This window comes from Danio rerio, chromosome 18 (assembly GCF_049306965.1).
Source record: "Danio rerio strain Tuebingen ecotype United States chromosome 18, GRCz12tu, whole genome shotgun sequence".
NCBI lineage: Eukaryota > Metazoa > Chordata > Actinopteri > Cypriniformes > Danionidae > Danio > Danio rerio.
The window spans coordinates 38,089,140-38,116,093 of record NC_133193.1 but is presented as its reverse complement, the minus strand read 5'-3'; the positions used below and the strand labels follow the sequence as shown (position 1 = coordinate 38,116,093).

At 37.7% G+C, this 26,954-nt stretch overlaps 1 protein-coding gene across 1 annotated transcript; it reads right to left on the bottom strand.

The window, feature by feature from the left end:
- Positions 1-1,832: 1,832 nt before the first annotated feature.
- Positions 1,833-23,952, bottom strand: cfap45 (cilia and flagella associated protein 45). Its single transcript, NM_001082996.2, is given in 12 exon segments — positions 1,833-1,950; positions 10,975-11,199; positions 12,843-13,036; positions 13,207-13,320; positions 15,118-15,264; positions 15,360-15,489; positions 15,574-15,752; positions 15,829-15,999; positions 18,022-18,166; positions 18,524-18,663; positions 22,789-22,908; positions 23,765-23,952. Coding segments are annotated over 12 exon segments (1,632 nt in total). The 5' UTR covers positions 23,768-23,952; the 3' UTR covers positions 1,833-1,886.
- Positions 23,953-26,954: the final 3,002 nt, after the last annotated feature.

Here is a 26,954-nt window from a genome sequence, read left to right as displayed (position 1 = left end):
GCAGCTGGATCTGATCTGTCTGATGATTGTGATTGCTGCCAGCTTTGTACGCTGACACCACCAATTCATTGGCATTTCATTGGCCCGTTTTATTGCTCTTTCAGATGATTGGCTTCTTATGAAATTCCCATAGTAGAAGTTTCAACATAGCATTTCCGTAAAAAAAACTTGTTTTAAACAATAGCTATCTGAATTGAATTGAATTAATTTTTAGTGTGCAGAAAAACAGCCAGCAAAACTAAAGCCAATAGATTTCTTTACCCATCTTCCACCATGCAAGTACATACACACTTTAAAACACACAAACGTACACCTTTATTTATTCTCATTCTTTCTTGATTTGTCACTATATTGTAGTTTATACTGTTTAATAATCAATTTAAATGATGTAATAAATAAATAAATAAGCGCCATTAATTCCTGCCCTCTCATGGTAGGTACGCACAGTGCGTACAGCCGTACGGCTGCAGGCGCCACTGGTGAACAGTCGTTGACCATTTAAAGTGGCCAAAGTTTTCTGACCTTCAGCCATCTGTCAAAAGCCTGTTTTACACAGCAAGCATGAGCAGCGCGTGTCTTTTTAGCATCCATGTTAACAGATTAGAGCTTTTATACTGCACACAGAAGCAGCGTGTCAGTGCGAAGCGTGATCGTCGATAAAGCAGCAGTGTCACAATAGTTTTGGTGCTGGGTCTATTTTTGACATGCTACTCACGGTCATTTAAAGTGGCATTACATTGATGATGACCAAAAACACGATGAATGGCAATAAAAAGTAGCAATTTTACCCAACAAATGCATCGATAATATCCACTGATTTTTATATATTCAATTAAATGAACTTAAATGATTAAAAACGGCAGCAAATATTTACTTGGCCCCGAACTACAAAACAAAATTTAAAAGAATTTTAGTATTAGTTTTGCTTAAGTTGACTGATTGTTTGATTGATTGTGTATAAATAGCATTATAATAATTATATTGCAATTATTCATATCACTTATTGTTCAATTATTCATATTGCAATAATTACTCATATCCTAGTGAGTATTGATGGCAGATGGTCACAGATCAAATTAACCAGTGGATTAAATGTGAACAGTTGTATACTGAATATGTCCTGTAATGGAAATTGAGAATAAACTTTTTTTTTTTTAATGAAAAAACCCTTTACCCTTATTTTCTGATTGTATTCTAATAAAAATGATTACAAATGGTCATTATATCATCACTAAAAAAGTGTGATGGTGGCCTAAAACCTTATCCCAGTACTGAATATTATTAGGTCATTCCAGGATTTTATATATATATATATATATATATATATATATATATATATATATATATATATACTTTTTAGTGGTTACTTAAGAAAACACTTTAAAACATTTACATTTTAATAATCCTTTATTTCTTGAATGCTTGTCAGTACATTACACTTTAACCATATTTTAAAGCCAACAGCAGCATATAATTATGAAATTATATATAAAGATGTGCTTAAGACCCACTGTACTTAAATGGGTAAAAAACACAACTTTACCCAACTACAAATAATTCATGACATGTCTTGAAATATTACAACTAATTTGCAATTCATATACTAAGAATATTATCTTTGTAATACAGTGTTCTGTTTTAAACTGCAGTAACATGTACAGATTTTTCATAAGAGGTTGATTAAATTGCACTACATCAACAAAGAATGATTTTTGGCATCAAAAGTCATTATGTTGCAGTCATATTGCATCAGCCAGATAGGAGTGTCAAATGTGTTTATGTTTATTCAGTTCTTTCACACGAGTCTTACCGTCACTGAAAACCACATTTCCTTTTTTTGTATACTTGGTGGTTTCTCTCGCTTCTGCTCCTCCTCAGTTTAAAAGTCATGGAAGGACACAAGCCTTCCGCTCCACCTCCTTGTAGTACTTGGGTGAAAGCCCAGCTGCCCTGAGTCAAAAGAAAAACACATTTTCCAAAACAGGTCAGGTCAATTCACAGAAGAAACAATTAATAAAAACAGACAAGACAATTAAATGACCCCAGAAAAACATTTATTTTTTCATTGTACAAATCACCAATATTTCAAGCTTTTGTGTTTGTATTTTTTTTTCACATCCTCTTTCTAAAATACAGGGTCTAAAAAATGCACCTGGACACTTAAAATGTTAATAGCAAAAAGAAGAACATTGCTAATGGGAACATGTTCACAGCTAATGTGCTTCAAATAATCTTCTAAAAGTAAATGTTTTTTAGTCCTGCTATCTTTAAGTGTAATTATTGGTAACACTTTAGTTTACAACCCGCAAATTGCAGTGAAATAGCGGTTTACTTTTCTGTAAGTATAGTATAAGTATAAAGAACGTATGTGTAGGTATAAGGAAACAAACTGTAATGCTTGGGTAACTAGGGGGTAACAACCAGATATACAACATGCAAAGTACAGTGTATATTGAATTTACAGTGTACTTTTCTATAAAGTGCAAATGAACAAACCGTAATGTTTGGGTAATAAGGAAGTAACAACAACATATTCAACACGCAAAGTACCACGCAACTATATTGAATTTACAGTTTACTTTTCTGTAAGTATTGCATACATATAAAAAATTATGCAAGGGGGTGTCAACCTTATGCAACCAGCAATAACCTGCGTCAGTACATTAATAATAGTATGCTTATTCAGTGCTTGGGTTTTATATGGTGTGTTTGATAAATAAATAGTTTACAGCGGGTAATCTATCATAATCTATATCATAAAGATTTTTTTTTAATTAATTTAGTTTTGCATAACACAGCACTTTTACTAATGGGTGCTTATTGAATGATTTTTGACAAGTAGTACTTTCTGGGCAACAACAATAACCACCTGTTTATTAATTAATTTATTTATTTATTTATTTATTTTGTTTTAATAACTCATTTCTAATAACTGATTTATTTTATCTTTGCTATGATGGCACTAAATAATATTTTAGTAGATTTTTTAAGACACTTCTATACAGCTTAAAATGACATTTAAAGGCTTAATTAGGATAACCCCATTTTTTTTCCTAATTTAAAATATAAAAAACGTTTACAGATTCAAATTTTTCTGCTCCCACAACTCTATGGCTAGTTGTTTTGAAAAATTTAAAGATGTTTTAATATAATGTTAACATATTCTTCCTCTGTTAATTTATGTTTAGAGATTTTACTGCAAATGTCATAATCCATAACGCTGGAATTGCTCTTTTTTTTTTTTTTTTTTTTTTTTAAATTTCACTTCAGACAAATCTTTGGTTTTTAACAAAGTAGATTTTCTTTTGCATCAAAACCAACTAAATCCATGTCTACTTTTAATGCAAAACCCTCTAAATCCACCATTGGGACAAGGCGTGTAATTAGAATTTTTTTACCTGCTGTTCTTAGAATGGTTCGACATAGTGGGAAAGCAGCTGAAAAATAGTTCAAAAGAAGTGAGCCTGTGGCCTGAAGAGGGTTGATTGGTGTTTTTTTTCATACTGAGAAGACTCCAGAATATGCCTTTTTTGTCTTATGCTTTCTTTCTTTTTTCTGCAGAAGTTGCGAGGAGAGCTATTCACCTTCATCACTGTTTACTACAACACTGTTAATGGCTGATCAGACAGGAAACATTACCTGAACATCATTCTCACAACCCTCTTGTATACTCTTGAGATCTCTCTGTAGATACCTTCAAGGCACTTAACCATAAAGGGGGGCCAAAAGGGACGTGTAGGTATTTTTGTTCAATGTGATGTGCCTCGAATTTGGGCCAACCAAGACTCACATTATTCTGAGACATCAGCCTACATAAGTTTCCACCACTAAGGTGCAAGCTCAGATAGTGAAGTAATGTAAGTGATGACTTTAGAGGAAACAGACCCAACTTTGCATTCACTGCGTCTTGTTCGTTTTGTGGACTGCACACAAAGCTTTAGAGATGCTAAGCAGCTGTTTGTGTGCTTTGGGGGTCAGTGAAAGCACAAGGCAAAGTTGTGTTCAAACAGATGTTGCTATTGACCTTTATGACTATTTGGAAATGTTGGACTATTGTCAGAATCAGGGGAGTAGGGTGCATACCAACTCATCATCACATCATCGACCACCCCCATAACCCCATCCCCCCACAACCCACCCTATTCACCCCTCTTGCTTTTCATTTTCGAGATCACTAACATCACTATCAAAACCCCTCAATAAACACAGGGAGAACATGCAAACTTTACACCATAATGCCAACTGGCTGAGCTGGGACTCGAAGCAGCAACTTTCTTACTGTGAGAAGACAGTGCTAAACACTGTGCCACCTTTTTGACCCCATCAAATTGCACTAGCCTTTTTCATGCTACTCAGGTCTGAGTAGCATTAGACATTATCTATTTCGATATGTTGTTTACATGCCCACTTTAATATGGAATGCACACACCCGTCTGTCCTGTTTTCTGGCTTTCTTTCTGTCTATATAAGTTCAGTTGAATTATTTCTGAAGCACAATCTTTTTAAAGGAAAATTGTGACGTAGAAGCAAAGTAATTGGTTTAAATCTTTCACATTGCTGAATATTTATTTTATTCGGGTTACAGAAAGGTTTATCCCACCTCTCTCAAACCGAGTACAAATTCATTTGGTTTGAGCATTTTTATTAGGATTGAGGTGTTTATATGGAGCATTTTCATTGGGATTGGACACTTAAACAATAAAGATGCATTTTTCAGAGGTGACTGGTGTTAGCAGGAGTTAGACAGGATGTGTTTATTTTTACTTAAATACACATGCAAACACACAAAATAAATAAAATAATAATTCTGACCCACATTCATGAATGAGGCCCAGTGTGTATAACCCCGTTTTTTCTTTTTTTACACTTTTCTACTTTTTCTTTTCCTTTTGTGGAAAGCATCCAAAAGACCATGCATTGAAACACTAAAATCTGTTTCACATAAAGTATGTGCTGTGGTTCAAATTATTTCAATGACGCATTTTGACGTAAATGTAATGCCTCCTCCCCTGGATATTTTGGCTTTAGTTCCTAAAGAATAGCAACCTTAAAAGTATCACCCTAAACTTTGGTGTGAAATGTTGTTGCCAGTGAAAAGAAATGTATTCTAAACTATTTTTAAGGGTCACTGTGTCTTCTCACCTGTATGTAATCAATAATTTATTACTTAAAAATCAAACAGTTACTATGTAACCCTCGTTATGTGGGAGGGGGGTAGGGGTGTGGGGGGGATAGTCAGAAGCTAATCACCTGAAAGAGTAAAAAACAGGCCAATGAAATGGCGGCGTCAGTGTACACAGCTTGCAGCAATCACAATCATTTGTGTATAAAGATGCCAGCTGTGCATCGCAAAGATACCTTTTCTAGCTGAAAGCGAAAAAAAGTGTTAGAGGAGCGTGAACACGACACAGCAATGAAAGGGCTGGGTCTGCCTCCTTTGAAGGCATCGCTTGCCGGCTCACTACCTGTTCTTCAAATGGTGTGGTAGGAACCTTGGACACATATCCAGGCCAGGGTGTCAGGATCACAAGAGAGAAAGCCGGGCCGAATTCCAGGCACAAATCACTGACCGAAAATGTCTCTATGTCCCCGACCCTCTTGATCAATGCCAACATGATCAACAGAGAAATCTCAAGGATACTGAGTGGAGTGGTTTGAACGGGTCTCCGCGTAGGCTCATAAGCACTACAGAGAGATCCCAAGAAGACATGAGAGGAGTGCGCAGTGGATCTAATCCCCTCATGCCTTTTTGCTACCGGATGATAAGGTTATGCCTCCCAACGGTGCCACCATCCACCACACCAAGATGAGCAGCAATGGCAGCAAAGTAAACCTTCAATGTGTAAGATGACAGCCTCTGCTCTAACCTATCCTTAAAATAAAAGAAAGCACAACACTTATCTGGCAAATCCGGGGTTCTTATTAGAGAGAAGCGCACCATTCAGTGAATAAACTCCATTTCAGGGCATAAGCATGTCTCGTAGAGGGTGCTCAAGCCTGAGTGATGGTGTTATCCACTGCAACCGGTAGGTCATCTAAGTCTTCTTGCTCAATCTATGGAACACATGTCCAGGTTCCAGTGATCTGGGCGTGGGTGCCAGATGGAGCCCTGTCCATGAAGAAGAAGGTCCTTCCACAAAAGGATCGGCCAGAAGGGGGGTGCTGGAGGAGTAAAGGAGAGGAGAGTTCTGATATCCAGGTCTGGTTGGGCCAGAGAGGTGCAACTAGCAAGACCCGCTCCTCGTTCTCCCTGACCCTACACAGAGTCTGTGTGAGTAAGTTCCCTGGGGGGAACACATATTTGCGCATGCCCCGAGGCCAACTGTAATCCAGTGCATCCATGTTGAGCGAACCTTCTCCGAACTTCTCTGAAGTGCGTCCATATCAGATGAACAGACTTGGGGTGGAGCCTCCATTCTCCTGGGCTGCCAGGTTGAGCTTGCCGGGGATGTGAATGGCATGCAGCGATTTCAGCTGCATATGACTCCATAGGAGCAGACGGCAAGCAAACTAAGACATGTGGCGGGAGCGGATACTCCTCCTTATCAATTAATTTTATCCTCCTTACACTGGCTGCCTGTTAAGTTTCATATTAAATTTAAAATATTACTTCTCACCTATAAAGCTCTAAATAATCTAGCTCCTGTTTATCTAACCAACCTTCTGTCTCGCTACAATCCAGCTTGCTCTTTCAGATCTCAAAACTCAGGGCTTCTGGTAATACCTAGAATAGCAAAGTCGAGTAAAGGAGGTCGAGCCTTCTCCTTTACGGCTCCTAAACTCTGGAATAGCCTTCCTGATAATGTCAGAGGCTCTGACACACTCTCTCAGTTCAAAACTAGATTATAGACCTATCTGTTAAGTAAAGCATACACTCAGTGCATCACTTAGCGGGTTTCCACACAAGTTTCTACATCTTGTTTATATACACTATAAACAGCAGCTACGCTAATTATTCTCCATTTCCACCAGGGGATACTCATCCCGAGACCCTTAGATTATGCGGAGTCACTGATTGAATCCAAGACCAGTGACGAATTGATCCCACAGTGTCCATATCCAGGACCAGGCCGTATCCTGAGCTGCTGCTGCGCTGTTGGTCATAGGGGAGTGGAGAGCATGAGACTGATTCCAGTGATGCTCCAGGGACAGACAAGTTTTCGCTGAGGCCAGCTTACAGCCTTCACGCATGAGACTGCAGCTCTGCACAAGACTTTTGGCCAGCGGAGTAATTAAAATGGTCGTGCCGAACTGAGTCTGGTTCTCTCAAGGTTTTTTTTCTTCACTCTTCTATTGGTAAAGTTTTTTTTTCCCTCTCCGCTGTCGCCACTGGCTTGCATGGTTCAGGATCTGTAAAGCTATGCATCGATGAATTTGCTCTTCAGTGTTTGGACTCTCAGTAATGATTTCAAACCACACTGAACTGAGCTAAACTGAACACTAAAAACTGAACTACCCTGATCCAGTTACTATGACCATTTATGTAAAGCTGCTTTGACACAATCTACATTGTAAAAGCGCTATACAAATAAACCTGAATTGAATTGAATTGAAAACTCCACATACGGTTGAAATACTCCACTGTCGCCGTGCTGTCCCCTCTAGTACCAATAAAAAACGATGGAGAGCAAAATACACTGCCAACAGCTCCAGGCAATTGATATGCTAATGCAACTGGGATCCTTTCCATGGACCCGCAGCTGCATGCCCACAACACATGGCCCCCCAGCCCTTGTTGGAAGCATCTGTCGAGACGATGACATCCTGGACACTTGTTCTAGAGGCACTCTGGCCTGTTGAAATGCAGTGCCCATACAGGGGCTTAGGGCATGGCGGCACAGTAGAGTGACAGTTACTCAGTGTGCTCCCGCTTGCCATGCACGTCTGGAAACTTGATTGTGACGTCAGTGCTGAAGCGATGTCATATAGAGCAATCTGAGCGGCAAGACAGCAGCTGCGGATGCCAAATGCCCCAGGAGCCTCGGGAATAATTTTAAAGAGGCCACTGTCGAACTCCCTCAGACAGATCAGCATAAGCTCGGCACTCTCGGGAGAGGCACACAATCATGGTGATTGAGTCTAGCTCCAACCAGAGAAAGGAGATTCTCTGCACCAGGGCAAATTTGCTCTATTCTCAGTTGGTCAACCTCAACTGGTCGAGGTGCTGAAGCACCCTGTCTCTGGGCAGAATCAATTGATCCCGCGAGTGAGCTAAAATCAGCCAGTCATTGAGATAATTGAGTATGCAGATGCGTAAGAGCCGAAGGGGTGCTAGGGCACCCTCCGTGAGTCTTCACCAAGCTCAGAGAGAGCCCAAAGGGGAGGATTTTGTATTGCCAACCTCGACCCTCGAACGTAAACTGCAGAAACTGGTGGTGGCATGGAAGAATAGAAACATGAAAGTACGGCCTATTGCTGCAAACCAATCCTGAAGAGGCACACATCAGAGGATGCGCCTCTGCATGATCATTCTAAATAGCAGCTTGTGTCAGCGCTAATCAGGCTGGCAAAGGTTGCGCAAGTGGCAATTGTGCTGGAAGCGAGACAGTCCTCCAACACAGTCAAAGCTGCTGGCTAACAAGGGTGTGCTGAGAAAGCGGACTATGTCAATGTCTCACATATCAGCCAGGTTTATCCATAGCCCGCTTGGTGGTACGCAGAGCATAGTCAGTTGTGGACCAACACCTGTGCTTGAAGGCCATAGCATGCAGGGCAGAAGCAGCCTGGCCTGCGGCTGTGTAGGCTCTGGCCCTGAGGTTCACAGATAACTTGCACACCTTGGGCGGGATAACACGCATCTAGACGCATAACACGCATTTAGATGGTCCGACAGGGGGACTGGGGGATGAACAATCTCCAGACCCAGAGCAGAAGCAGCCCTGGAATGCACGGCCATCACATCAGCCTCTATATCTGATGCCTTAATCACCACCCTGGAGGGAGGGAACTGGTTTGGATCCTCGTCAGATAATGACAGCCCACCCTCTGATGCAGTGATGTACATCTGATCCTTGGTGTTATTAAGTGAGAGGTGACCATCCAAGAGAATGGAGCATTTCCCTTACTTGAAGCTTGGAAGGAGTGCGCTGAAGAGCGGGGGGTCCAAGAGCCTGAGGGCGGTAACCCTCACATCTGCCCGAGTGGTAACCGCAGTGGCGTAGCGCAAAATGCGGAGGTTGGGGGGGTTGGGGGACGGGCGTATACACATATACACATAGATGTACACATATACACATATATCTGTGATCGGGAGTTTTCCTGGATGTTAGTATGCATTTTTTTTAATTATGAAAATTTTTATTTGACATCACTTTTCTACATTGATGGATCACTTATCGCACGGGCATTCCTGACAAAAAGCTTGTATTTGTGTGTATGGAAATGTACTATTCACTCTCCCTGTTAAATTTGATCTAATCATGTGCTGAAACATAATCATACTGACGGAGGGAGCGATTCGTTTGTGAATGAATCTCCGTTATGAACGACTCTTTTGCTAGCCGACAATAATACAAGTTTCTGGCAGTGCAGCATCTCTTTGTCATATTTCTTTTGCATTGCTTGCTGATTTATTCAACAAACCTAGCATAAACCGAGTGTTTAGTGCGGGTTGGTGCTACTTTGCCTTATGGTGAATGCAGTAAGTAACTATAGCTATTATTATCAAAAACGTGACCTGTTTAGCACAAATTTCAAAACATACAAAAACGTAAAAAACTTAATCCTATGAAATGTTCTGCCTTTGTGCTTTGTTTCCTTTGTTTGCTCGTTACTACACTCGTAGACAGCGCTTAAGTCCAGCATCTTCACGTAATAACACTGTCTTGACTAGTGCGGTTGAATGACATTTGTCCTGGGAGCACTGTACCAATGTGGCGGCGCTATGGACGCATGCTCAGGGTCCCTATGCGATATCTAGTGTATATATCTCTGTCACAAATTGAGGAGCGGGGAAAGGAGGCGGGGTGGCGTGACAACGCGGGGAATCCTTTACAAACTAAGGAGCGATCACAAACTGAAAGTGGCGAGAGCGTCAAAGTAGCCAGAAGTCATTCATTTTTTAACGAGAACTGGTGGTGAGAAACAGCGGCGCGTCTTCATTGGCTATGACGCGGTCCAGCGGCAAGCAATTAGAATTAAGTAGTCCACCGCTTGAGCGGAGTTCAGAGAACACAGACCTGTAAACTTTGGTTCCGACCACAGTTGTTCCCAAGAGTTTGATTATTGCGGTTCCTGGATTTTCAATTATTAAAAATCACGACGACGTGGGGCCCTTAATCACGCGGGGCCCCCCCCCCGCGGTGCGTGCCCTGCGGGCCCGTCTGCTACGCCACTGGCCAACCTACTTGCAGGGGTGGTTTGTTCTTTTGCAAGAACAAGCCATAATCTTAGCTGCGCAACAGAGAATGCCATCGCGGTGACGGCATGCGGTGCCCGTAAGCACTGCATTATCATGCTGGACCTCTAAACTTCAGTGCTCGTGCTCATCCTTCGGGGACAGGAGACCATCTCATCCAGAAATGCACAGTCAGAACGACATCTTGAAAAAGATGTCGCACGACGAAAAAGAGCTGCACGACCGTGTTGCTTTTTTAGTACCCAGAGAATGCCCAGGCAAGGGAGAATACCCAGCTCAAACGTCTGCCACTGCGTGGAACACACTCTTTCACCGGGAGAAACAGTCTGTCAAACACTGGCAGCTTTCTCGTTCCCTTTCTCTTTTTCTTCTTTCGAATGAGGTTTTGAAGGAACCTGAAGACTTTCTTAGTATTGTGAGGCTTTATTAGCGAATAGGTATCTCTGCGATGCACAGTTGGTATTACGAATGGTTGTGATTGCTGCCAGCTGTGCATTTTATTAGTCTTATAGATGACTTACGATTTCTGACGAAATCCCCATAGTGGACGTTTCCACATGACATTGAACCCCCCCCACCCCCCATGTTTTCTTTTATGTTTTACGTTGAGAACATACTTGAGTTCCTTGAGCTTCTTTTCTTTAATCTCATCCAGTCGGGCTCTGCGATTGCGTGCCTCCTCCTCCAGCCGTTCTCTCTCTCTGAACATCTCCCGGCGCTGAGTGACGGCCTGCATCTCTCTCTCCCGAACCTGCTGCCTAACAGCATCTGCATGCTTTTGGATTTGCTGCTGCCGCTGCTCCTCTTTTTCATATTCTCTCTCAATGAGCTCCTGCTGTGCCCTGGAAAAAGATTACAAAGCATAAATATTTTATCTTAGTCCATTCTGTCTTAAACTTTATAATATAAAATGTTCTGTCTTAGTGTAAACTTTCTGGTTTGCATGGATCTTTGAGATGCTTGTATAAGTTTCAGGTTGACACACCTAAGGGTAGATTTTGTAATACTTAAAATATTGAGAATTATTTTACATATGTATAACTGAAACTAGTTGAAAGCTCACACTGAGAATGAATGAGAAATGGCTCTTTCCTGTATAACCGTGAATATAACGTATGTGCTATTTCTCACTTAGCACTAGAGGGATCCCTCACGCGAATAGTGACACTGTTACCCCGGACTTCTACATAATCCTTGAACCTGATATTTATTGCTTTTACCCACATGGTTTAAGCCACATAAATCCACCATCAAGTTGTGAAACCTTTATTTGGAAAGTGGCTGAAATTCCTGTATCTTTCTGCCTAGCCTGTTATGACCTTCTTTTAACTTTTTTTTTCCTGGCCTGTACCTGTAAAAATTTGCTGCCTGCAAATTATTTTACAGTCTATGTGCACTATTCCAGTACATTCAGCCTTTCTTTAGGTTCTTATTGAAAATCTAATTCATATTCTTAAAAGTATTGTTTTCAACATCTTCAGAGTCAATACTTGGATAGCTGAAAGCTCCACAATCAAGAAAATCCACCAAAGGAAGCAGTCACACTGATAGAAATACAAAAAAAAAAAATACAAATAAAAATGGAGAGAGTGATGAATGACATCTAATTTGCCATGTTTAAAGTGTTACATTGTGTGAATAAAAGTGACCTTACTTAAAATAAATACACATTGGGATTGAGAGACACTCCTTGATTTTACCATCATTAAATAAATCCTTAATTAATGATTATGAGCTTCAGACTTTTTTGTGATACTATGTATTATCTGTTCAGTCTGTAGGCATGCACTGATAATTCATAACCAAAAAAAAAAAAAATACAATACAAAATACAAAAGATGACTTCATGATCATTTTTGCACTTGCAGATAGGGTTTCTTTAAAAAGTGAAATTGCCAAACATTTGCCTGCCATACAAAACACAGCATTTTAAAATCAGAATTCACAAATCCATGTCAACCAGGATCATTTTGCCAATATTATTAATTATTTTTATTAATATGATATATTACTGAAATTGTATATCATCATTATATTAGTGTATACACATTAAAATTATGTATTTTCATACATAGTATGTAAAAAATATATTACACACATAAAACACACACACACACACACACACACACAAATAAAAACTTTAGTACATTTTTAGTTCATTGTTGTCATGTAAACACCCTTAGTTTTAATGTTTTTTTTTTCCACACAGTATTTCATTCCTTTATTTGGTAGTCAGCAGATTGTTATCATAGTTGCTCATTTGTTATCATAGCTACTTATACCTAGAGCACAACACCTGTCCTGTGTTGAACTTATTTATTTTTAGACAAAGCCAAAAAAGCATTGTATTAGTATAAATGATTGATTTTTCTTTTATGGTCAAAATCATTAGAAGGTAAAAATCATGTTCCATGTAACCATTTATTACATTTCCTACTGTAAATATATCAAAACTCAGTTTTTCATGAGTACTGTGTGTTTGTACCTCAGAACCCTTTCAAACTCTGCTCTCTCTCGTCCAGCTTCAATGGACAGCAAGTGTTCCTTATGAGTGACTTGCTCCAAACGAGCAGCTTTCAGTCTCTCTTCCACCTCCAGCTTTCTCTTAGCCTGCTCCTTCTCTTTTCTTCTCCATTCCCTCGCAGCCGCTTCCTGGTTCCTCCGTGCTCTGATCTCATCCTTACGGTTCAGAGAAAAAACTCATTTATGCAGAATCTAGACTGTAAATACAAAGCTGTCCATTCAACACTGTCCATAATCACTTAAATTAACTATCAAATTAATTCCGCCATCATGAATGTCCATCTCATATGGTACAAATGCACTGTATCCATTAATATTATCTTTACCTGCTCAGCTTTATGGTCCCTGTCCCTTTCTTGAAGAGCTCTCAGTCGTGCCACTTCCTTCTCTTTGTCTTTCTTGATTCGTATCTGCTCAGCTTCATATTCTGCTTCTCGTTCCTAAAAACACATCTTAGATGTATGTGGCTCTCATAGCATTTAGGTATATTCAGGACTAATCAGGACTAATTACACAGACTATATACATCTCTCAAACACACACATGCTGCTGAGTCTTGTTTCACAGTTTTGTGACATTAGGACGCGGTTTCCTTGCCCTGCCGTGTTTGTGTGTTTGTTTATGTTGTCTGCTACCTGCCTGTTCTGACCTAACGCCTGTTTTTTTTTACTATGACTCTGGATTTGCCTCCATACATCTGTTTGCTCCTGATTGTGACTGTTGCTTGTCCAACCATTCTCAATAAACCTGTGTTTGGATCTGCATTTTTTTATCAGTGTCCCACTTCACATTACACTACATTTTTGTTTTTAAAGATGAGGAGCTAATTTTTTTTTTCTGTTTAAACAAGTGTTTCTTATTTCTAGTCCTCATGATCCACAGCTCTGCTTATTTAGCATCATTCTCTTATTAAACACACCTGATTATTTGAACTGGGAGCTTCCTGCATAAATGGACAGGGTACACACAGGGTGCAAATTACAGGGGGGGTTGGGGGGATTGACCCCCAGATTTGGGCTTCTGCACATGCACAGATGTGTTGCTCAGCCACTGAAATCTTCTGGCGAAAAATTGATGTGACTATTTTCAGTTTCATAAGGGACCTTTTACAGCATCGATAATGTAGATTTTTATTTAGTTTAACAACAGAACGTCAGTAAATAGCGCTATTCCACCTAGCCTGCTTTACTGAGCTGAAGTTGCTTTTATATTCACAATGGTTCATTTTTGAACAATGACAGCCTCCCTATACTGTTTACCATGGTACTCTGAATGTTCGCTATAAAATAGCATGTAACTGTGACTTAGTAATAAGTGAATTCCTGCACATCGCCAGCCAACCACTAGCTACATTTCTAACTGCCGAATGACATGAACTAGTGGGTTGTCTGCTGTCATGTCGCGGTGTGCATGTTTGCAGTTTCAGGAGGTGTAGCTTTGAAATACTGTCCCTCCCCTGCCATCCAAAGATAATATGCTAAACGGTTAGCATTTTGGCAGATCACCTACTGCACCTTTAATAATAAAAAATAATATATAATATATACATTTTACCACCCTATAGCGGTTCATACCACTGTAGATTCATAATGGAGCCAATGCCTATGTGAGAAAAATACTAATTCAACAGTCTGAATCTGGGAGATATACACCACCGATATACATCTTAAGTGTTAAAAATACACCTTTCAAGTAAAATAGCTGTTAGTATTTAGATATAGCCCAAAAGTAAAGTCAAATTAGACACAGTTTTTATAGTTTAAGTTAAAGTAACCTCTGAAATAGCTAATCAGACGTTACTGTAGGTCGAAATACACTAAATATCCCTCAAAACAAAGTAAACCTGAATAAGTTTATTAGGAAATTATATGTAATTTCATTAAATACATTCATTTGATTCAATAAAGCATGTTAGGCAAATGAAGATTACCAAAATATACATTATACATTAACCCCCATTCGTCAATGTATAATTCGCACCCTGGGAACTTTGGAACTTGTTAGCATTAATTGAATCTAGGATATTTCTGCTACATATAAAGATCGTATAAAGATCTGATAAACATTTTAAAAGGTCTTTACTTCACTTTGCAACATTTGGAACATTCTGGGATCATTCGTTGATAAGTGCGATGCCCTGCTTGCAGTTTCTTCACACACAGACAACACTTACTACAGAAGACCTGCCAAGACACTTGAAAAAAAAATAGAGAAAAAGCAATAAAGACTTTCCTTACCAATTTATTGCGTGTGTACTCTACAGCACGTAGATCTGCTAATCTTTCTTCTTCCTTCTTTTGCTCTTTAGCAAGCAGATTCTCTTCATTTATCTTTTGAATCTCCTGAAGCAATTTCTTCTGCTCCTCCTTTTTCTTTTCTATACCCTGTGGTACCATCACACACAGAAATAAACTCAAATACACTGCGGCTTAAAACAGCTACTCGAAATTTGAAGTGATTTAGATATTCCGTTGTGAACCTTGAGCTCCTCCATCTGCATCCTCTCCATGTTTTCCAGCAACTGCTGACCCTCCTGTTCCTTCATCTCATCCTGTAGCAGTTTCTCCTCCTGACGTGTCTGTATCTGGTCTATGATGCACATCTTCCCCCTTTAATTACCCCCACCCATTAACTGTAGAGAGCAATACATTGTGTTGCAGTGTGTTCAGAATATAGAGTGTGAGCATGCTTACTGAATCCTCTGCTGTTTGCGAAGCTGTTCAATTTGTTCCTGAGCTTCTAAAGCCTGGCGGCGCTCCACCTCCATCATGGCGTCCAGTCTCTTCTCCTCGGCCAGCCACTCTGCAGAGTTTAGTTTCCTCTCCTGAATCTGTACATCCCGGACAGCATGGCACTGCACTTTCTGAATCAGCTGAACAAGCAGAAAGACAACATGTTGGCAACAACTTGTGGCTCACAGTTTGACATTTTAGTCTGGTGCTTTTTACCTCATTGAGCTTCTTGACTTCGTCCTCTTGTTCCATTCTCAGGGTGTTGGCCCGTTCCAATAGATACTGGGCCCGGTCCCTCGCCTCAGCTTCGAGCTCACTGAGGTTCTGGTTCTTCTGACGAGATAGGTCAGCCTGGCGCATTTGTGCTTTCCTCTGCTCTGCAGCATCCTTACAACATCAAAAGAACTAGATTTACTGAAGGACATAACAGTTTTTACTGTTTGTACAATGACAAAGTGATTCAAAGATGATTCCTTGGACTAACAAAAAAAAAAAAAAGTTAAGTGGTTGTAAACAATTTATTTGTGTGGAATTTAAACAAACAAATTTACTAAATTTTAGTTGTTTAACTTCAATCCATATACGTTTTTTGCAGAAATCATTTATTTTTTTCAGTGTATGACAAATGGCAGAGAGGGAGTCCATGAGCAGCACTAAGTTGGTGATGTTAGGTAAATTATAAGGACCGTCCCAGACTCTCCAGAGATCTGCTTTATACAGTAGGCAATAAATCTCATCATCTTTCATAGGCCCCAAAAATGCACATGCATACATATACGCATATGCATAATGCACATCAGGAATCACAAGATATCTCTAGTAGACCAAGCAATTAAACAAAAATTCCATTAAATTTGACATTCGTAGTATCAGATGAATGTAAACTGTCCAAGATTTCTTTGGTGCCTCGTATAAAGATTTTCTACAGCGTCAAAGTGTTCAGTTTATGGAAAGTGTTCATAGTTGATGATAATTCTAGGTACAGTAATTCAAATAGTGAAAACAGTGCTTAACAAAGAGATCATGAGGGGGTTTTCACCTCTGTACCAACATTTTCTTTGTAGCAGATGAAGCAGGCAACCAACATATTTGGACCTTTGCAAAAGACAATGTCCAGCACAAAATCCCAAAGTTTTGTAGGTATCCAGACACTGGTTCACAAAATTTACAATAAAGATCTGGGAATGTTATGATATTTGATAAAAGATTCTGAAGTGCACAAATGTTTATTACAAGCACTACTACGTCATACACATAAAAATAAGAAGAGTCAAATTTGATTTCATTCCAACTTTTTTTGTAAGTTTACAATGGATGCTTGTTAATTACAGTAAAACAATTTATTCCTTACACATAGATTTAAAAAGATTACTGTAATTTGGTATATACACTGCTGGTCAAAAGTTTATGTTATTATTATTAATTTTATTTAATAATTTAAAGAAAATTATTCTGTTCATTAATGTGGCATTCATTAAATGTAAAAAAAAATATTGTTAAATAATTATTTATTAAATATTTATTTATTACTTATTTTATGTAGTTACTATTACCATCAATAATAATAATTATAATAATTAATATCAGAGTGATTTCAGAAGGATCATGCAACTCTGAAGACTGGAGTAATAAAGCTAAAATTCATCTTTTAAATCACTGGAATAAATTATTAAATTAAATGATAAACTACTTTTGAACAGTTATTTTAGAGTACAATAACATTTCACAACTTTACAATTTTCTATAGTTAAATAAATGCAGCCTTGGTGAGCCGGATACGCGTATTTCAAAACATTTAAAAATCTTACTGACGATTATGTATTTTTTCAAATACAAGTATTTTACATTGCAATACACCGCATGCTGTAATTCTCTAAATAGAAGCCTTTCTGTGGTAAAGTCTGTTAAGTTGCTGTAATAAAAAAGTAAGCTGCAGTATAGATGCAAGTTATTTTTAAAATGTAGTATCTAACATGTTATGCCTCTTTAAGATGCTTCTCATTTGCTTTTCAGTTGATGATGATCTGTATAACATCGAATTAAAATGCACATTACAAAGAACTTCAAGGGACCTTTAATAGCAAAATGCAAAAATATTACCATTAATGAGGCTGTGAAGAACATTCCACCAATCAGTACTATTGACTTTTAGCTTCACCAAGACTCGTGAAACACCATGAAGACATAATCGGGTCAAATGAAAGATTGTAATGTTGTCATTTACTTCAGAACTGTTTTTTTTTTTTTAGTGCATGTAATAAGAAAGGTAAAAATACTTCTAGTAGCAGGTCTGCTGTAAAAGTAGCTGGGGACTAATGCAGCGGTTACTGTTACTTTTAGAGTCCAAATGTATGATTTTAAAGTACTAAGGTCAAATTTCAGAGTTAGATTTTAAAATGTTTGGCTCACCATGGCTTCCTCGAGTGCTTGGCGTTGGGCCTCTAGCCTAGCTGTTTTCTCTTCTTCACTGGGAACATGAGACTCTGCCATGATTCGCCTGAACTCATTCGAGGAAAGAATGACAGATTGCCCAGATGGGTCCTCACTTGGGATTCTGGTTCAAACGAACAATACACCAAGAGCATGATTAAAAATGGTGAAATACAACTGGTGAAATTATGCAAATCTGAGATAAAGACATACGCTTAAATTATTATGTAATTTGTTAAAATTCCTATTTTTACTGTTTTTCACATTTGCTGATAGACATTGATTTTTAATGTAGATTTAAAAGTCTGTTAAAGACAATTAAGGGTGTGATGTTGTTGTGGCAACCAGATACATTGCACACAAAATACTTGTCCTTTGACCGTGCAAGCAATAAACATGTAGAAAGCAAAAATGTTCAACACAATTTCAAAGTAAGCTTTAATTTAGCAAATTAAGAATTATCCACAGTGACTGCACTTGCCTGAGATCCCTGATGAGGTCTTTAGTAATGATGCGTATTGTCTCTGACTTTGGCTCTTTAGATGAAGGAGCAGAGTGTGACAGTGACCTTGTCCTCTCATTCTCACCTTCAGGATGGTTGTGCATATCAGCAGTGGAATGCTGATGAAGATACCAAAAGACAATTGGAAATAACAATCCATTTAACAATCTATAAAACATGCTAGTACCTTTTTCATGCTACTTGTCTACTAGAATTTATTTTTTATACTAGTTTCATTTTCATTAAGTATTCATACTTATTTGCCACTAAGTGCGAATAAAGTTATGAGAACGACTTTCTTGAAGTGTTTTCTTACAGACTGATACTGCATGGCACTTAAAGATAGGCTTCATTTTGTTCTAAATAAGATCCTGGCCTATATCTAATGCCACTCCAAAGCCTCCAAAACCTGTGAGGAAAATAATATATAGTATACTTTAAGTTTTCTTTCTTTTTAAAGATACATTTTTACACTATTAGTTCTTACTTGTTAGATACTTATACATATTATATATATATAAACTATAGAAAGATGAACTATTTCTTCATTTAACTCACTCTTCAGCAGGTTTCGTCTTAGTTGAATGAATTACTTTAGAATATGTTTTACCGGTAGATGCCCTTCCTGCCGCAAACCAGCACTGAGAGAACTCTACACTCTCTCTTACCCACACATGATGGTCAATTCACAGTTTATCCAATTCACCGACAGTAGACCACGTCTTTGGCTTGTGGGGGATACCGGAGCACCCGGGGAAGAACTCTGCAGAGAAAGGCCTTCTATAGCCCAGTCGGGACTCAAACTAGGTACTTTCTTGCTGTTGTCCCAACATTGCTGCCAACCGAGCCATGTGCCGCCCTTATTTATTAATGACTTATAATTAGATATTATTGATTAGCTACAAGTACTAAAAACTTCTAACTTAATACATACTAGTTCACACATTTGAACAAAACTGAACATTGAAAAAAATACATTATTAAGCCCATTCTATAAAAACTTAATTAGTTAGAGTCTACACTGTAAAAACAACTGCTGATATCCTGACAACAACATACATTTTTATTAAACCAGTAATAATTCTGTACAAAACTATGCACTCTGTTTTAAGTAAGTGTTCAGGTAACAGAAGCCTCAAAACATTTGGCTGTGTGAGAACTCACACTCTGTACCCTCCTTCACTATACCCTACACCTGATTAGTCTACTTGACCGAGTGAAAGAACAAATAATTTAATTCAGACACTGGTAAACAGATTGAAAGAGAAACAAGAAATCATTTAAAGCTAAGCCACAGCTTTCGATGTGCAGTAATCGGTTTAATTAAAACACATAAAACACACTATAATAACACTAATTGGGTTGGGTCTCACCTCCAAATTTTGATTCAGAGTCAATAAATTGAGACTTCCACATTTAATATGGGCTTTAGATTAGCTCATAAGCAGTGTGTAGAGATCTTCATGGCTTTGGTCAAAATAATTTTTATTTAGATTTTTAAAAATAGTTTTTATAACTTCAGTAATGAAAAAATCCTTAATCTTTCACTTTGCCCAAAAATCGACATCTATAAAAAGTGACTGTAAACACTAAAATTCAAAGCTTTTGAAAATGTATTTGTCCAACAAAATCCAACATAAAGCCGATCAATCATATACCTAAATGGAAGTTTAGTGTCATAGAAATGTTGGATATTATGACATTTGGTCCCACTTTAAATTAAGTGTCCTTAACTACTGTGTACTTACATAAAAAAAATACAATGTATTTACTGTGTTTATAATGTATTTGAGAAAACTTGTGGTGCTTTTGAGTTGGGATAGAGGTTGGGTTACGGACAGGTTTGGTGGCATGGGTAGGTTTAAGGGTGGATTAAGGTGTAAGGGATGGTCAACAGTGTATTTACAAATGTAATTACAGATGTAGTTACATACATGTATTTAATCAAGCATAAGTACACAGTAAATATATTTATTTACACAATAAGTACATTGTAACAAACTATTAATTTATGTGTAAGTACATATTAGTTAAGGCCACTTAATATAAAGTGGGACTCCTGAAGTAAGATAAATATTATCTATAACATTAAAATAAGCATATCTTTACATAAACATTTAACTGAAAAAATAAACATTTTCAAATGGTTTATTTATCTTAATGGTTAAAGACTTGTCTACTTTCTATAAGTTTTCGGTTGGCCTTGACCTCTAGAAAAAGAACTAAATGTTTAAATGCACCCAAGATATTTTTAACAAATTTCCTGTTCCCAACTTCATGTGAACATTTTGGCAATGGCCCCTTCCTGTTCCATAACATGAGATGATCAAGTTGGTGTTGAGAAACATTTACTTCCATGCACCACTCCTGACCTTAACCAGACATAATTCCTTTGGGATAAATTAAAGAAGAGATACAGGCCAGTAGACCTTCTAATTCCCACATATAAACATCTAGAAAAAACGGTCAATAATTCCCACACTCTGAAACCTTCCAAAAAAAGTGAAGCTGCTATCGTTGCAAAGGTGGGGTCAACTTCATGTTGAACACAGATTTAAACTCTTGATTAGTAATGTGATGTGTAATGTGTATTTAAATAGCACATTTATTGTGTATGGCCATCCATCCAAAGTGCTTCACAATCATCTCTCCACACCACCACCAGTGTCCAGCATCCACTTGGATGATGCAACGGCAGCCACAAAACAACGACGCCAGTGCTCTCACTATACATCAGCTATTGGTGAAGACGAGAGATGGTGAAAGAGTGAATTCTGTGAATGGGGATGATTGGGGCTCTACGAGAAGTGCCATGGGATTTTTTAATGACCACAGAGAGTCAGGACTTTGGTTTAACATCTTATTTGAAAGATGGCGCTTACTGACTGTGTTGTGTACCCTTCACTTCACTGGGGCATTAGGACTCACACAGACCGCAGGTTGTGTTCCTCCTGCTGGCCTCACTAACACCACTTCCAACAGCAACCCGGTTTTCCCAAATGGTCACCTATCCAGGTACTGAACAGACTCAACAATGCATAGCTTCAGTAAGGTCTTGGGCTGCAGGGTGATATGGCTGTGGCTAAAGTTATGGATTTGTAAGATCTCAGCAGAGGGTCACTATAACTCCAAAAACAGCATCATCATTATCAGCTGCAGTTATTACATCACAGTTCAAGTTTTCATGTCAATGATTACCAAAGAAACATTGATGTTTTGCTCTTTGTTCTATTATTTATGTTCAATGATTGGGCTTCCGAGAATCCTGAAAGGTCCACATTGATAAATAATGCGGCAGCTGTTTTAACGTTAAAATATGATGCAGTTGCCTCTTCTTAGTTAATAAATTAGTTTGACAACAAGCAGGAAATCTTCATAGGCCAGTGACAATACCACATTGAAATTGCCTATAGGTGTAAATTATTAACATGCTATAATATTACTTTATTGTTTGCGTGGGTTTCCTCCGGGTGCTCTGGTTTCCTCCACAGTTCAAAGACATGCGGTACAGGTGAATTGGGTAGGCTAAATTGTCTGTAGTGCATGATTGTGTGTGTGGATGTTTCCCTGGGTTGCGGCTGGAAGGGTATCCACTGTGTAAAACTGTGCTGGATAAGTTGCCGCTTTATTCCGCTGTGGCGACTCCGGATTAATAAAGGGACTAAGCTGACAAGAAAATGAATGAATTTTACACATCATGACAATGGTGTGTGATGATATTTACTGGTACCTGAATAAGTAGTAGTTATAAGCTATATAAAAAAGTACAGCATAATAATTAAGTACGAGTATCTAGCACTATATTGAATAAAATACTAGTCAAAATAAAAACCATTTTCTAAACAGATACTTAACCTAAAGAATAAACACTAAGCTTTATTTATTTTAGTAAGCTTTAAGTATTTTATGTTTTGTCAGTTTAGTGTCTAATTTGTACAAATTTGTACGAGTTCAATTGTACGAAAATGTACGATTTTAAAAGACGTGACAACCAGCCTTGCCCCTAAACCCAATTGTCATTGGGTGATGAGCAAACTGTACTTAATTTTATGAATTAGATCGTCCAAATTCATATGAATTAGCCACTAAATCAAAAAGTTCCAAATTGCCGTGAAATTGAGGTGTAATTTATTGAAAATATACTGTATTAGCATCTAAAAAACTACAATGAAAATGAATATCAATAATTTTTATAACTATAAAAAACTGTCCCTTTATCTTTGTAATGTGTATGTGCAGTTTACCAGTTTGGGGCTCCCAAAGAGACTCTCGTCCACATGAGAGGTCAGAGCTCGTGTGCGATAGCGGCGAGTGAAAGCACTGCCGCCTGAAAGCTTTCCACTTGAGGATGCAGCACTTTGAGGCTGAAAGCATGTGAATCAAAATCATTTTTATATTTCCTGGAACAAATATCCTGTGAACAGCTAATTATAACTATAATTTGTGACTGATGATTACTACAACAAAAACAGTTCAACTTTTTTTTATTTTTTTTATTATTATTACATTTTACAACATTTATGTAAACACCCATAACTGTTATCTATGGAAAAGTGTACCTGTTATGTTCTATAGACACCATTATTGGTTGCAATGTAGTCACACAGCCAGCATACTTAAGTATTAGGCCTGTTTGCAAGCAGTACATAAAGTCTGAACAGTGTTAAAGATTATTTTTAAATGTTGCCAAAAAAGCAGCTGTCACGATGTAGCAATTACCTATATGTGTGTTTAAGTAAACTCTTATCAGCATTAATATACAATTTTTTCAGCTAAATTGCTATGTTTTTCAAAACTAATCTAAAATGCTAAATAATAGGCCTGATTGTAGGGATAGAATAACGTTAAATCCATTGGCATGTATAAAGTTTGGGTAGTTAGATTCTTAAGTTAAATTCTGTTAGAAATGAAAAAGCAATAACATTTTATTTATTTAGTTTTCAAAAACATGTTATTTAGGTGGTATTTATTTTGTAGAACATATTACAGAGTAACAATCCGATAAATGCTATTATTAGGCATTTTTATGAAAAAAATGAGACAACGTTACAGATGCACACTCAAAATCATATTGTTTTGATCACTGAACAAAGACATGCCCTAATTCAGAAATAAATAAAGCAGCTTATTAATAGCAGTTTATAGTTTAGTATCGATAAATTAAAGCAGAAATATTTAACAACCTTCGGACAAAGAAAAATCTAATAAAGCAGTACTTACCATTTCTTTTCAGCTGTGATGAAAAGGCTCAAAGGACAGACGTTAGCACGGGTACACAACAAGGTAAACACCTGATCGTCAACCAGGAATTTATGAATGAAACAGGTGTTGAAATGCCGCTAAAATAAAAACAACCGGAGAACAGCAATAGTGTTCACCAGTGTCCACAGCTACTTGCAGTGAACTGTAACGTTGCGCACCAAAGAAGTGTTTGTTGTTTGGCTTCCATGGATACGCCGTTACTGCGGGGACTGCCTCGCTTCAGCCTGCCTTTGTGTACAGCAGCAAAAGCGCATGTTTGCTGTTAACAAGAATCATCAATTGATTATACGGTTATCACACGCGTCTTCAGTCTTTTATTTTGGAAACTCTCATGGTTGAAATATTGTCCAAAGTCTTTTATTATGTCACGCATTTTGCTGAGAAAAACAAAACAAAATCTATAATTTTTATGGCTATAAATTATATTCTGTTTAATAGTAGCCACTAGCCAGCTAATGGTCTTGGTTTCTAGTGGTGATGTTTGCCTTCTATTTACAGCAATAATCATTTTTAATGAAGTATTAAATTTGAAAACGCAATAAAAATCATTCATTCATTTTCTTTTCAGCTTAGTCCCTTTATTAATATGGGGTCGTCACAGCGGAATGAACCGCCAACTTATCCAGCACATGTTTTACACAGCGGATGCCCTTCCAGCTGCAACCCATCTCTCGGCAACATCCATACACACTCACACTCAGACAATTACCTAATTCACCTGTACTGCATGTTTTTGGACTGTGGGGGAAACCGGAGCACCTGCAGGAATCCAACTGACCCAGCCGAGGCTCGAATCAGCGACCTTCTTGCTGTGGTGCGACAGCCCTACCTACTGCGCCAACGCGTCGCCCCAACAAAAATCATTAGAATGTTAATAAAAAATAATAATTTAGAACAAACAATTAAGCTATCCCCCCTCTTGTTTCTAAATAAAATAATGCACTGAAATGAAGTTTACAATGGACCAATGCAAGTTCTCTGTATGGTGTTTAAAAATAAAATTAACTTTTTTTCTAATGTTTTATTTGTACACTAACAAGAAAGGTTTAAATTCTGATATGTACAGGGTGTTTATAATAGTCAAAAGTGCAGAGGAAGTTACAATTAAAAGACCAGGAGTCAGAAATACTATTCCCAGACAGCACACATACGTTGGGCCGACGTCGGCCGAAGGTCAACACGTCGGCCCCTTTAATTCTAACATCGGTATATGGTCGGCCAAACATACGCATGATCGTTCGGTCGTGTGTTCTATTGTTCCAGCTCAACAAACGTCGGCTCTGCATCGGTTAACGACCAGAGGCCGACGAAGCACTTCATAAGCACTTTATCTCTCATGCCCATGAAAGAATCCGGCAACATATTTGGTTTACAAGTAGGTTTTTGCGTGCATAATAAATTAGACAAATGCGACATGCATCATGTCTATACTGCGTCGGTCGGTCCAGCTTTAAATAGCCTACATTAATACAGTAAAACTGACCAAAATGCCTACAATACTTGATTTCAATTCATTAAAATATAAAAAGTTTTATTGTTATGCTTTAATAATGAAAACGTTGTTTTTTTCTGGTGTTAACTGCTGTTTGCTTTTTTTTATTGTGGCTTTTTCTAATACATTTTCCCAGTGTAAAAATCAAGTATGTTCTGCAATTCGGCTGTTTAATTAAAATAAACACCTTTTTACAGAGTGACATCTTTGTTTTATATATACTTGCATTTATATTTATTGGTTATTTATTTTTGACAGTGAATCTGATGCACAAATAAAGTGTTTGTTTTGTAACAGTTTAGTAGTCTATAAAGCTCGTCTTAAAGATAATAGCGTATATAAAACTGCTAAATACATTTTAAATTCAAGATTTAAAATACAAGGTTATTATTTAAATTGTCTATGGAGTGATCATGTTTATAAATGTAATACTGCAAGACTTTAATGTGCGCGCGCGCGTCTTCCAACACTGGAGCGGAGGGGATGTTGCTATGGGAAACGAAGCTACAACACGACACGACACCACCTAAAAGACACAACACGACTTCTCTCAAGCTGCCGTTTTGACTGTTTTCAGGTAAGTTTAGTCCCTAAAACAAAGCAAATACTACATAAAACTGTTCCTCACACATTTATTATTGGCAATTGATGAATATTCAGTTGAATATTATGTTATATAAGAGTGGTAAGTCTTCGTAAAAGTCCGTTAGCATATTAGCACTGGTAACGTTAGCGTCGGGGTAATATTACGTTAACTTACTTAATGTTAGCTCTTGTTAAACTTGTTTGTTAAAGTTTTGGCTTTTATTTATTCTTTATGTGTAGATGAGAGGTTTTGTCAATGTTTTATTGAATGCACTTCATATGTAGTCTAAAATACGCATTGTAATGTTACTGTAAAGGACCGTGAATCAAAAGTTCAATCGTGTTTTGATATTTCATGGTATCTTAAACTAAATGTTAAGTAAAAAAGTGTTCTGTGGTTTCAGGAGTGAGAGAATAACCTCCTGCTACAGAAAATATAACTCAAGATTCCTAAATTTCTGAAGGGAGCTGATCACAGAGATGCAGGAAAGACAGGTAACTTTAAGCAGAGGATTAATTCATATGAATTTCCATTGCACATCATTATGCACATGTTACATGTCTATATATTATGCATCTGTTACTTGTCTTTATTGCAGTTGTTTTAAGAAAGTTTTGACATTTGAAACATGTGAGTGGTATTAAATTTCACATCACATGATTCTTCAGAACTTAGTAAATATATAGATTTGCTGCTAATGAAGTAATATTTGTGATTTTCATTTTGTTTAATTTTTTATGATTAATTGATTTATTAAATCTTAGAAAAAAGTTTACACTAAATTATTTGTCATCACATCTGTTTTTAGCATTGATAGCAATCCGAAATGTTTCTTGAGCAGCAAATCAGCACCATTTGATAATCACCATTATATTAGTTCAACCTCAAGCACTAAATCAACATCTTAAAAAAAGATTTCTGAAAGATCAAGTGACACTGAAGACTTGAGTAATGATGCTGAAAATTTAGCTTTACATCATAGCTATGAATTACATGTATATTTACACTGTTCACCCATCCCTTACACCTTAACTCATCCTCAAACAAGTCAATTTAAGCCCTAAATGAAT